Genomic DNA, 13,607 nt, shown 5'->3' with positions numbered 1-13,607 from the left:
ATCGAAATGAAATCTTTAGAAATCTCGAGAAATCAAATATTAATTGAATACACGAAATGACAGAAACACCCTGAGAATCGCTGCGTTGGTGCGACCAGTCCCTGACTGCCATGTCACCACACTCTCCTCTATAAATACACGCAGCCCTTTCGGACCCGTAAAACAAGTGATCACACACACAAAAACACTCTCAGAAAACACACAGTAATGGCGTCTAGGGTTCTTGTGCACTTGAGTGTAGTGTTGTTTGCCTTGATTGTGTCTAGCGGATCGATATGTAAAGCAGATGAGTCGAGTGAGAGTGTGATTGAACATGTTTTGACTCTTGATCACTCTAATTTAACCCAAGTCGTCGCCAAACATGATTTTATCGTTGTCGAATTTTACGCTCCTTGGTAATTTATCTAAATTCTTAATCAATTCACCGTTTTAATCGCTCTTATATTTTTCACCTCATCGTGTTGTTTAAATAATTGTTGATGATCTTTCAAAAAAAATGAAAATAATAATTGTTGATGAAAATTAAAATCGAATGTCTGATTTTCTGTGTATATGAAATGACATTCTGATTTTGTATTTATTTAAATTGAATACAGAGATTATGAAGTTTTAGCTGGTGGGCCCCACATTTATATTTGTGATTTTTTTTATGATGTTCTTGATGTTGTTTGATCACATAATTGAGATTGATTGAGTTGTGTTTTTAATCTGATGGTTTTCGATGTTTTCGCAGGTGTGGACATTGTAAAAATCTTGCACCAGAGGTGTTATTCTTATGATCTTATTTATGTTGTGTGATTATTTTTTATTTGTGTGTTGTGTTTGATGTTGAATTGGCTGATGCATTATTTGTTTGATGTGCAGTATGAGAAAGCTGCATCAGTGTTGAGCAGTTACGATCCTCCGATTGCGTTGGCGAAATATGATGCAAGTGACGAAGCAAACAAGGAGCTTGCGACACAGTTTGAGGTTCGGGGTTTTCCCACCATTAAGATATTGAGGAATGGAGGAAAACAAGCGCAAGAATATAAAGGTCCTCGTGAAGCGGATGGAATTGTTTCTTATTTGAAGAGGCAAACGGGACCGGCCTCTCCTGAGATCAAATCTGCCGAAGATGCCAGCAGTTTTATAGATGAAAAGAAGATCACCCTTGTAAGAAGATTAAAAAGTTCTATTTTTGGATTAAAGAGATTATAATTATTGTTGTTGTTGTGGTGCTTACTCCTTTGAGCCTTTTGTTGTAGATTGGACTGTTTCCTGTCCTTTCCGGGGAGGAATTTGATAACTTTACTGCGGTAGCTGAGAAGTTGCGTTCTGACTATGACTTTGCTCATACGGTGGATGCAAAACTCATTCCAAGGGGTGATTCCAAAATAACCAAACCAACCATTAGGCTGCTCAAGCCATTTGATGAACTCTTTGTTGATTCTCAGGTTTACACGATGTTTTAATTGATATAACAGTTTAATCATTTAAATTTTAATACTCTTAATGCATTGTTATTGGAGTGTTGAAGCATGTAACCTTTTTTGAGCTTGCAGAACTTCCATGTTGAAGCTGTGGAGAAGTTTATCGAAGAAGCCAGTGTGCCTACTGTGACTGTTTTCGATAAAGACCCAAGTAACCATCCATTCCTTATCAAATATTTTGACAGCTCAGAATCTAAGGTAACTTTATTTCATCTGCTTACAGTAAAGAGGACTTGAGTTTTCTAATGTGATAATCTTAAAGGTTTAGTATTTATATGCCGGGAATACAAAGACACTATCATGTACACTACGAGTACACAACATACTTGAATCTGAATTATCCGGTTTAAATTGTAAATTCAGCAGCCTGTTTTGGCTCTAAGCTGGGAAGATTTTTATGTTTCTCAGAAGCTATAAATATTAAAAAAAGATCTTTGTCACAGATTATCCAGACGCCACAAACACAGAACACATGCATACAATGTATATATGAATATATTGGAATGCATTTGTGTTTAACTTTATGTTATGGTTATTTAAAGGATCACTGTAAATTTTTGACAAATTACTTAAAATCTAATTTGTTTTGCTTCAGGCAATGTTATTTTTGAACTTCAGTACTGAGAAATTTGATGATTTCAAGACAAAGTTTCATGAAGTTGCTGTACAATACAAAGGAAAAGGACTAAACTTTCTCTTGGGTGATACTGAGTCCAGTAAAGGCGCCTTTCAGGTTATTAGCACATTAGCAATTTCATCAAGCTTGTACTTGGTTGTATTATTGACTAGATATGTAATGAGAAATGTGGTTTTTTCTTTTGGTTTTGTATGAACAGTATTTTGGGCTCAGTGAAGATCAGGTGCCTGTCATTGCCATACAGACTAGTGATAGTCAGAAATATCTCAAGCCAAATGTTGAGGCTGATCAAATTGCACCTTGGTTGAAGGATTACACGGTATATTCTTGTTTTTTAGTTACATGTTATACTAATTACTGTATAGGGGGTATTTGTCATCTTCATGATGTGATTATGATATATGTGTCGCTGATTGGAATGTCTTTGTTAATTATATACACCAACTTTTTAGGACGGAAAACTGAAGCCATTTATAAAGTCGGAGCCTGTCCCTGAAGTAAACAATGAACCCGTAAAGGTGGTTGTTCGTGACAGTATTCAAGATATGGTTTTCAACTCTGGAAAGAATGGTATGTGTCTATTATTTGTTATTGCATTAACCGTTTCCATTCTTTAGTTACCATCTCTTTTATTTATATTAATTGGAGGCTACCTGTGCCTGCTAGATTCAGTCAGACCCTAGACATTAGAATGGGGATTAATATCTTCAAAATATGTTTATCCGTTAGTGGTTGTACACTGTCTTTCTTTAATCCTTGTCATACAGGAGTAGTGTACAATATTTTTAAGGCTGTCAAGTATCCTTACTTAGATTTCATAATATCTTGCAGTTCTCCTTGAGTTCTATGCACCGTGGTGTGGACACTGTAAGAAACTTGCTCCAATTTTGGATGAAGTTGCCATCTCATTTGAGAATGATGCTGATATCGTGATTGCGAAATTTGTAAGTTTATCTTTTGAGCATAGAGGCTTTTTTTAGTAAGAGCTTGCCTATATTGAGGTTTATTCAACCACCCCTTTCTGATTTATTTTTCTTGCTTTCCTCTGTAGGATGCTACAACAAATGATGTCCCAGGTGACACTTTTGAAGTTCAGGGCTTCCCCACTTTGTACTTCAGGTCAGCAAGTGGAAAGTTGGTGCAGTACGAAGGGGACAGAACAAAGGAAGATCTGATTGAATTTATTCAAAAGAATCGGGATTCCAATGCTAAGCCGGTCTCAGTTAAATCAGAGCCCGGTACTAAATCAGAGGCGACAGCTAAATCAGAGTCGACAGCTAAAGAGTCCCCAAGAGATGAGCTATGAGAATGTAAGCCTGTTATGAACACAGAACATTGCTACAGTTATAAACTTTAACCAACAGCAAGGGTGCCGACTAGTTGGACTTTAATTCTAGTTGTATCTGTATATTATATAACCTATTTTTATCTTTGGATATTGCAGTTAAACCTTGAGGAGCATAGCATACAGAGGAAACAAGCTCATCATGAAGGCTTAGGTTATGTTAGAGGGCACCAGAATCTAATTGTTTTCCCTTGTGGGAATACATTATGTAGTAGTTCCAGAGGCATATAGCTGTTTGTAACAGTTTTATATGCTTAAATAAAACAAAACTTCAATAGTGATTGTTTTGTTATGTTTATCTCTTCTGCATGGCTCTTAAGTCTTCATGGTTCATCTCCTTTATAGTTTGATTACATCAAGGTCTAGCCCACTTTACATGGAGTTTTGATAATACATTTGAATCTAAACCCTGGTACATAAAAATAATAAATTAGAGTCGAAATTTGTCATGAATTTATAACACATAGTAATCTATTTCCGCAATTTTTTTTATAGTAATAGGTTCCGTTTGTTTTACAAACAATACTAAGCCTGGTTTGAAACTGAACCAAACTGTTCTTCTGTGATCAGGTGGTTTAAAACTGAACCAAACTGTTCTTCTATAATCAGGTTTGTTTGCTTTAACCATAAATTATAGAGCTTAGAGAATCTCATGTGAGTTGCAATATCTGGAAAAGAATGGACCTGGTAATTGAGTTCTAGTAGGGCATAAAATGCTGATCAGGCTTGAAGTCTTATAAAAAAAGTTGCAGTCCAGAGTAGTGAAATAAATGGGTTTGAGGCCAAGCTGCTCAGCTTGGTTTCTAGCTCCTAATGGTACAAGGCATTATGGATATCAATTGAAAGAACCCTTCCACAATGCATCCCAGAAAAATATTGCTAACCTGCAGCAAATTCGACAGTTCTGTGTTGGAATAAGTTGGAAAAATTGGCTTTGTATGTACTGCGAGGGAAGAACAGCAGGGCAACATGGTAGATGTCCTGTGAATGTGTATTATGAAGGAAGTCATTTCTGATTAAATAATCCTTCAGTTGGATCAAAGGATAGAGATGGTCTGGTAGTGATACATCATACAAGCATTAAGAAGTAAGATGATGAGCTTGAGTTTCAGTTTTGGCAATATAATTTCAGGCTGTAAATACGTTCTTCAGTCCCTCAAGTTATGTGTTTTCTTTGTTAAACGTACACCAAAAGGACTAAAGGAGGTGTAGATTACTCAAGAATGTATATGCAACATGCACTATGTAATAACAGTATACCACTGCCACTCTTCTAAAAATCTGCATGGGTTACGATTTTAGATTATAAAAATTGATCAAAATCGGTTCTAGTTGATCAAAGAGGTCAATAAAAAAGATTACATTTTATAAATAAATTTAAGATGATAATAATAATAATCAGAAGAAATGAGACAATCACTTATATTTAACTCAATATCAAAAAAAATTAAAATAACTCTAATAATTTTTATTTTTTCTTTATATTATTTATAAATAAGAGATGTCTTGATATATGATTGGTGATCAGGTATTTATTCGTATATTTCCATAACAGCTGTCTTTCAGATTTAACGATTTATTTTGTATATAATTATGCGGTGTTTTTTATTAAAATAAATTGCCCCCCGAATTAGCTATGTATTTTTAATTGAGTTGGCAAGTAACAATAATAAACATAACAATTCAACCGGGATCCTGCTGCTTCGAGATACACCCGTGTTTGGTTTTCATATATCACATTATTTTAAAAGCATCTCTCCCATCTCGCCGGCAAAAAAAATTCACACATTTACTCCTTCTAAAATTATGAGCACTGCCGGCGAAATCGAAGCATCTCCGACCACCGGACTCGAACCTTCCGACGAGTCCTCACCACTACTCTCCTCACACGACTCCGATCAAAAGTCTCCGCCTGGTCCTCAAGTCGAGATCAGTCTCTACCGGCGCGGCCGCGGTCCGATCGCCGTCTTCAAATCGAGTCTCGGCGGCTACGAACAAGATCAGCTCGAAGTTGTAGATATTCTCGATAAGTACGGCTTTAAATCTATCTATGCTTTCAATTCTATTACTGGCCGTGGTGTTCCGATTAGGTTTAACCCCAAAAATGGACGCTCTTTGCTTCCGTATTCTGATGGCGCTGTCATCTCGGTCGACGGAGAGCCTAAGGTGAGTTCTCTCATTTTCGTCTCGATAAATTAATATTAGATATGATGTATTTTTAATCTCGATAAATTGATAGAATTCTGTTACTAGTTTATAGAGGTTTTACTGGATATGTTGAATTCTCTGGTTTCGAGACTATGACCTGATAAATGCTGTATATATGTGAGCTGAATTTTGCGGAATATATAGCATAGATATATAAAACAATGAAGACGAGAATTATGATGCTATCGGATTAGATGTAGGCATGTAGCTTTGAATGTGTTATGAACGATGTAATTTTGAAGGTTATTGTACTTTGATATGGTTTATTGCGGTTTGAAGTAGGTTTGAGTTGTACTTTCGTGACTAATAAATATGTGGCAATATGGATGTAAGTGGTATTGATTTTTTATGCTAGCATAACTGTCGTGCTGTTGATATTTTCTGTTTGATGATCAATCTGTATCCCGCCTAAAAAGTCATTTGCAAATGATAATGTATGTTTTAGGCGATTTACGCTAATAATTATTTGCAAATGATATGATAATTTGTTTAATGATAATGATATAGTTGAATGGTTATTTGTTCTTAAGTTCTTAGTGCATCAATTGCAATCTAATTGTCATTTTGTTTTTCTTGATGATTTCAGGACTCTGTAATTAACCCAATTACTAAGATACTGGTAGGAGTGGCAGCTATGACGCTTATAATAGTCTTTGTTGTAAGGGAGTATCCACATTTGGCACAAAAGTTTAACTTCTCAGGCGGTAACTTTCCTCCATGGGTATTAGCTTTAGTGGTAATTGTCTTCACTCGCTTGAGTAAAAGAACTAAAAACTTTCTAATAAAACGTGGTTGGTGAAAATTGCAACATTTAGAAAGCAACTGTATTTTGAAGTTCTGATTCGATGACAATTTTTCATGGTATGGTACGCATGAAATCTTATCTTCTTATCCTGAAATGTTGGGATTGTTTTATACATTTTTGTTTGATAGATTTCCTCGTTTAATTGTAATCATAAGCGCAACAGCTGCAGATAATTTGATTTATTAATAGCTGCAAATTTATGCTCTGAATGTGGTATTTTTGTTTATATTTTAAGCAAGCTTATAAATTTCTCACAGGCATATATCCTTTTTTCTATTACCTTCTGTGATAGTGATACTCTGTTCTAGAAGAGTAGCTAACTTTGTGAAATTTATATAAAAAATGTCTGAAGTTGAAATTTATTGTGATTCATTGGACGCTTAATTTGAATCTCTTTGCACTTGGTATCTCTTTATCTTTTTTCAGAACAAATAATTATGTTGATACAGATTCAACGTAACCACATTAAATTTGTTTCATTTTCAGAAACTTACCTACCTAGGATTTTGTACAATTTTCTCACAGATTACCTACGCGGTTCATGATTAGTATCACTTGTTAACGTGGCTTAATGTCTGATACTTATATTTGCAGCTAATCTTTCATATTGTTCCATTTGACACATGCATGTTGACGAGAAAATGTTTACATATCCCAGTCTACCTGCTTTGATGCTTTTAAATTCATGTGATAACAATGTAATACCTATATGCTTTATATTAAGTATTTCCATTTGTTCAACTGAAATTAAAATGCATTTATTATTTAGACCATGAAGTCTATGAAATATATATATAAAAAAGGTAAAATCCGTGATATTACAAGTTATGTTGATGTTGTTTTAGGTGACAAAGGCTGGTCAAGAAATAAATTCGAAATTATTTTAGGGGAGAAAGGCTGGTCAAAAAAGCCAAAAGCCTTGTCATGTTGATATCGAAACTATCTTTAATTCTAAACACGAGCCTTTGATGTGCCCTTAAGTTCAAAGTAAAGCGAGAAAGTAAGTACAAGGCTGTACCAACAAATTAAAAGAATACAGAAACCTCAAGCCCCACAGATCTACAAATTTGGTACAAGGTACAACTCCTTGATTGTCTTGGACTCTAGCTATATAAATTGAAACTTATACAGAGTAGCACAACACTAACCATTAGAATCACTCTAGTTTTACCATCAGCTGTAATCTCCCAGTTCTTGAAAATCATCTCTTTTTGTGCCTTGTAGCTTCCAGCACATTACTACAGGAATTCAGATAGGTAAGAGCTACTTTCAAGCTTGTGATTAGCAGCAAGAATGAAATAACAGTAAATAGTCAACTCTAAGATATGAATCCAGATAAATATTTAATTCCAGGGGACCAGGATTATCAATTATGAACCTGGATAGGTAGCAGCCGCTCTTAGCTTGCATTTAGCAAGAAGAATAAAGCAGCAGATTAACATAACCAACAACGCTGCCTTGTAGCAGTAGCTACCCAACAACTAATCGTTATTCTAAGCACCTTTCCAGAGCTCCCAGAAAACATAAATCTTGTCTAATTCTCCAGTCATAGCACAATAAAAGTATTCTCATTTACGAATATTATGTTAGCCTAGGGCCTCCATGTCAGACATATAAGCATGAATACCTAAAGAACAACACAACATGAAATTTGATAGTGGCCACAAGCTTCTTGATAGAGACTATGACTTAATATTATAAACTGGAAGCGAAATAGTGCAATTACAACGGAAAATGACGACTACAGAACTAGATATGACTCCAAGAGCCTAGCCAACATTCGAGAGGTTGGGCTCTCCAGCTAACAAACTATCACCAGAATATTCGATAAAAACCCTCTTCGCCTCTTTCCCAGACTTAATACCCTAAACAGCTCTTTTACTTTACTGCCCTGCCCTTTGCTGTGAATTTCCCTTCTTGCCCTTAGTGCGTCTTCTAGCATAAGTCAGCAATTTATTTGTAACCACATGCGGGGTCCCAGCATTTCTCCTCTTGTTCCTATATTAAGTTCTTCTGGTTCAATATTTTGTGTATATTCCCGCCGTATATACACCTCTCTTGTTCCTAAAAGCATAGATTTTTTATGGCACTATCTAATTAAGACACTGAACATAGTTTTGGACTATATTGGGGGTGTTCTGGTTCAATATTTTGTGTATATTGCTGCTTTATGCACCTCTCTCTTTTACCTTTTCACCCCGGCTCCCTTTTCAACCTTGTTACTATCAAGAATTATCTTGTCTTACAATATTATAAAGCTTTGTAGGTTGATTATATCAATCTATTTATCTTATTTCTTATTGCGGAATCTATTCCAAAACTTTAATTTTGAGTTGCAGACAAGCATAGTATTTATTTTTATGACAAATGGATTGACATCGTGAAACACAGTTGATCTTTTGTCAAGTTGTGGTGGGGTTGCCTTTTCAAAACATTGGCATCAACTCCAGTAAAGAGTACTCATTTAGGGTGATTCTTTGCCAAACATTATAATCAGCTAGTGCGCATCTATGACTTTCAGATGCAGATCCTGTATCAGAAGTTTGTAAAGCTGCTAGTCTCTGTAGAATTGTAGATCAGCAAATTTATTTACACTTGTCCTTTTGTTAAAATTATCTACACTGGTTTTGCTGCCAATAATTATCTTTGGAGGAGAGAGTATAATCCTTTAATCTCTCACTAAGCCATAGCTATGTCGATTGTTGAGTTTATACTTCAATACTGGCCTGTAATCTCTCACGAGGGTGCTTGTAGTCTGTTACGGTAGTGTTGTCTGGTTACTTGATTTAGAAATATGATTGTTGTGTTGCTGGGGGGTTCTGACTTTTACATGAAAGTTTAACTTTAGCCTGGCTTGTCACTGCTGTGGAGTATAAATACTGAAAAGAGTATTGTACAAAAATTTTCCTAATGAAATGATGGAACATAATAGTACTCTGCCACATTAAAGGCACACACTGTGTTTGCTTTCCTCTTTTAGTTGCTCTATGTGATTTAGAAAGTTGTAATATATTGAAGTTGTTACATGGGGGCTGTTAAATTTTTATTGTATATTTCAGAAAGTCAGCTTCCATTTGTTCTTGTCATTCATATTGATACTTACCCAAGTATTGCAAGCTTATGCGGGTCCCTTAATGAAAGCGATGACAGTAATCCACACAAAGTTCGATGGCTAAAATAACATTGATGGAGCGTTTGTTTCATAATTAATGAGAGTCGGAACTTCAATATCATGTTCCAGTGTATAGATTAGTTATATATTTGCTCTGAATCAGAAACTTATTTCTGTTAGAGGGTAAAATTATTCCCTCGATGCCACTTGGGATATCATTTAAGTCTCATTTTCATTTGTCCTCGTTATCATGTCCCTCGTTCTCGTACCCTTTAATTAAAACATAGTTTCCTTAAAATCAAACTCAACTAAATCTCTGTACAGGTTGTAAAACGCAAAACGTATAAATCATCGATAGATTTCATGTATGAAGACTAACATAATAGGAAGTTAGTAATGTATGTTGTACAACATCAATTTATCTATCAATTCACATGAAAAGTGTAGTCCCAGTGCAAGAAATTGTTGTCAAAGGATCCAAATATAAGGCGACCCAATGAAGTTGTTTTAGAGATTCAGGGCACCCTTCTTTTGCCTATCAACTTAATCCACAAATATCGCGTCAAACACAGCTTTCGTTTCATCTGTCAACATACCTAAGTCAATAATATCCCGACGAGTGAAATATTATAATTAGGAGTTGATTAATCATACTGCATTTGGGTATTGTAATAGACAAAAGCATGAGGAGTTTCATGATTGTGAATTCCTTCGTAAGTTGTAATCACAAAGCTGGAGTCTTTTAAATCTCTTTCCACTCGTTTCTTCACTTTGCAACCTACACTCGAGCACTTGTAATAATTCCTGTTTTTTCCATATCAACGCACACATCAGCAACTCAAGTAATAATGATACAATAACTCAATGAGTAATTAGCAGTTTGCACCTCTTAATTTTGTACGTATTTTCAATTTGATCCTAAGTTATGGTTCTTTACATGTTGCACCTCTATGTTTTGAATGTGCTTCATTTTGCCCCCTTTTAACTAAATTACGTGTAAATTGACGGTTACTTTTAGCATTAAATTAGATAAAACATGAAAAATTTATTTAAATATAGATTATAATGATATAATTCTTGAGTGTTTAATCTAACTCATACTAACTGTAGTAGTCGATTTGGGTAAAAGGATGAAAAACGAAATGACTTTAAATCAGGAACTGTGATGTGACCAAAAAAACATAATTTGAGAGAAAAAAAATGCCAAAAAATTAAAGATGTAAACTGCAAATTAGTCCAACTTAAGTACTTAATTAACAACAAGTGTTGAGCAAAATGTGATCCAACAGATCTAGTCAATTTTTACCAGCCTGTATATAGCATATTTTAGCAAGTAGTATGATAGTTGATGTGTTGGGGAGGATGCAAAGGTTAAATAATACTAGTAGCTATTTTTCAGTGTGTGCGAATAAATTACTTCGGTTGACTTGATGGCGCAAGTCTTGGTGAGAGGAGGCAGAGGCCATACGCAGCTAATCGAATGGACTTGTTTAATCCTAGCTACTAATTAAATTATCTTATGTTAATGTCGTTGTATCTTACATTACATATTCAACTTTCAATGTTGGCAACTACAGTAAACAAATTAACTAATAGGTGGTCTTAACAAGGTAACTAATCATACACTAACAGAAAAGCAAGAGGAACTAAAGATTCCTCAAGCTTGGTAAGTAATCAACAATCAACAATAAACAAACATGTGTATATTGATTAAGGATTATGATGCTAATATATAAGCCGTAACCATTTGTTATCATCACATAGGGAGAGGCCATGAATATCAGCTATTGTTTGGCTAATTTTTATACTCTTCATGATATATTTCGGAAAAGAATGTTTCTTCCGTCTCTTTTATTTGTTAAAAAAAATTTCTTATTATTTAACACCTAATTTAAGACGCACATAAAATATGATTCCTCATGATCTATTTTTAAAATTTGAATATTAGATTTTCATTAATCAGAACTAAAAAATTATAATAATCTATAAAATTACATTATACCGAAGTCTTAAAATATAGGTGTCAAGCAGTCTACCCAAATTTAACAATCTAGCTAGGGACCGAGAGTAGGGGCGGAATCATTATTCTGAAAAAATCGAGATTGATATAATTATGAGAGTGTAATTTCGTTATACTGATACACTTTGTTTGTAATTTTTGTGTTTACACCGGAATAGAGTAAGTTAGCAAAATGAAGTGATGAAATGGTGAGCATCAAAACATACCTTGGATTAGGGTTGTTTTTAACCATCTTTTTCCCATATTTCCTCCACTTATATCCATCATCCAATGTCTCAAGCTCCGTCTTGATCCTAAACGCAATTCTCGAGCCCCCATTCTCATCACTCTTATCCGATCTCTTCATCCTTTTGCTACATTTATTTCTGCACATTTATCACATGACTCAAACCATCAAATTAAACAACAATACAAAAACTGTCGAGAACCAGTTCATCTAAAATCTTCTCGGATCTTCTCCTATATTAATAACAAAAACAAATCAAGAAACTCTAAAATGATCAGTACTAACGTTGGCAACACGTGATGACCAATATCCATGTCATCATGATTAGAATTCAGCGAACTCTCCGCACTCGTGTTGTTCTCCTGCAGGATGAGCGGGGCTTGCGCAACATGAGCTGAAGTGATGAAGTTACATGTATAATCATGATCCTCCAGCTGATGATGATCCCCGAAGGAAAGATAATCCAGAAACTCGAACCCTAGATCATCGCAAATCGTGTAGGTTAAGGAGTTGGTGAAAGTAGGGTTAGGGTTAGAGGCAGGAGGTTGGATGATGGGCGGTGCTAGTGAAGTAGACATGGTATGTGAGATTGAACAAGACTTGGAAAGACTTTGTATTTGTAATGCTGCAAGAATGGTATATAAAAGCACTACACTTGGGAAGAAGTACTTTGTATAAATAACCCCACTTGCCTGTTAGAGCATCTCCAACGGTGTTGGCTATATTCATTGGCTAAATTGGACCTGTAAGACATTATGTAAAATTTGTTGAACCTGTAAGACATTTTGCTTCAATGGTATTAGCTATACTGGTTGGCTATAATTTAAAAATAGTATGTTATTAATATTTTAAATTGTTAAAATAGAATATATCAGTTTAATATGGTAATAAATGATGTGTAATTTTCCTACAGATTTCTTACAGACCTGCAGAGGTTCGACAAATATAGCCATCCATAGAAGGTTGGCTAAAATTATAGACAACAGATTAGTGTGGTTGGAGTGCTAATTTTTTAGGAGGTTGGCTATATTTTTTAATTTTAGAATGCCAACTCATTTTTTAGCCAAAGGCTTTGTATGGTTGGAGATGCTCTTAAACGTTTGTCTCCGTCCCTCTCGTTACTTTATATAAATATTGACTGTTTATCATGTATTTTAAAAGATATAAAATATAATTGTATGGGTATTATAGTTTTTTTATAAATTTTATTCTATATAAAAATAATTATTATACTTTTATATAAAAATAATTTATTAAATATATATTATAAAAATTTTAAAAAAACGTGCGGAAACTTTTGGTACGTAAACAAACAACTAAACAAGGGATGGAGTAATAGTGTTTACTATTTGATCAGATTATTATTCGCTTTTGCTTTCATGAGCATGCACCTTCCCGGAAGGACAGGTTGTTTGATCGGTGACGTCATAAGCGTGGGTTGCTAATGTCATGTGATTGCGTCATCTGGGACCCAGGATCTCTCAACGAGGAAAGTTCACCGATCGGCGATCGCTGTCTGTATTACGTTTTCATCGGTTAGTAATTAGGCCATGAACTGATGGTTTTGGTACGTGTTTTAAAATGTTTTGTTAATTTAAGATTATTTCTATAAAAATTTCATGAATTATATATTAATAGTAATAAATATATATGGATTTTCGTGAGCGGACCTGGGAATTAATCGCTTGACTGATAGTACTACTAGTATAATTTTGGTCAAAGCAGCTGGTTTGGTGTGAGTCTATGAAGAGAATATGATGATACTTGGCGTTCTCTCGTCCTCAT

General features: G+C 34.8%; 3 protein-coding genes across 3 annotated transcripts; 2 read left to right on the top strand and 1 right to left on the bottom strand.

The window, feature by feature from the left end:
• Positions 1-155: 155 nt before the first annotated feature.
• Positions 156-3,732, top strand: LOC108213221 (protein disulfide-isomerase). The gene is made up of 11 exons (XM_017384992.2): positions 156-395; positions 734-764; positions 865-1,152; positions 1,245-1,433; positions 1,542-1,667; positions 2,065-2,202; positions 2,306-2,425; positions 2,559-2,676; positions 2,938-3,050; positions 3,158-3,416; positions 3,551-3,732. The coding sequence occupies exons 1-10, from the start codon at positions 208-210 to the stop codon at positions 3,410-3,412; spliced, it is 1,566 nt and encodes a 521-aa protein (XP_017240481.1). The 5' UTR covers positions 156-207; the 3' UTR covers positions 3,413-3,416; positions 3,551-3,732.
• A 1,395-nt stretch (positions 3,733-5,127) lies between these two features.
• LOC108213159 (uncharacterized) lies at positions 5,128-6,673 on the top strand. The gene is made up of 2 exons (XM_017384917.2): positions 5,128-5,617; positions 6,246-6,673. The coding sequence occupies exons 1-2, from the start codon at positions 5,258-5,260 to the stop codon at positions 6,456-6,458; spliced, it is 573 nt and encodes a 190-aa protein (XP_017240406.1). The 5' UTR covers positions 5,128-5,257; the 3' UTR covers positions 6,459-6,673.
• Positions 6,674-9,901: 3,228 nt separating this feature from the next.
• On the bottom strand, positions 9,902-12,469 carry LOC108211793 (probable WRKY transcription factor 50). Its single transcript, XM_017383477.2, has 3 exons — positions 12,108-12,469; positions 11,803-11,961; positions 9,902-10,380 (listed from the first exon to the last, which is right to left on the bottom strand). The coding sequence occupies exons 1-3, from the start codon at positions 12,398-12,400 to the stop codon at positions 10,221-10,223; spliced, it is 612 nt and encodes a 203-aa protein (XP_017238966.1). The 5' UTR covers positions 12,401-12,469; the 3' UTR covers positions 9,902-10,220.
• Positions 12,470-13,607: the final 1,138 nt, after the last annotated feature.

Source organism: Daucus carota, chromosome 3 (assembly GCF_001625215.2).
Source record: "Daucus carota subsp. sativus chromosome 3, DH1 v3.0, whole genome shotgun sequence".
NCBI classification, from domain to species: Eukaryota; Viridiplantae; Streptophyta; class Magnoliopsida; order Apiales; family Apiaceae; genus Daucus; species Daucus carota.
Note: the sequence above shows the minus strand (reverse complement) of the source record. Positions and strands in the feature narration are given on the sequence as shown.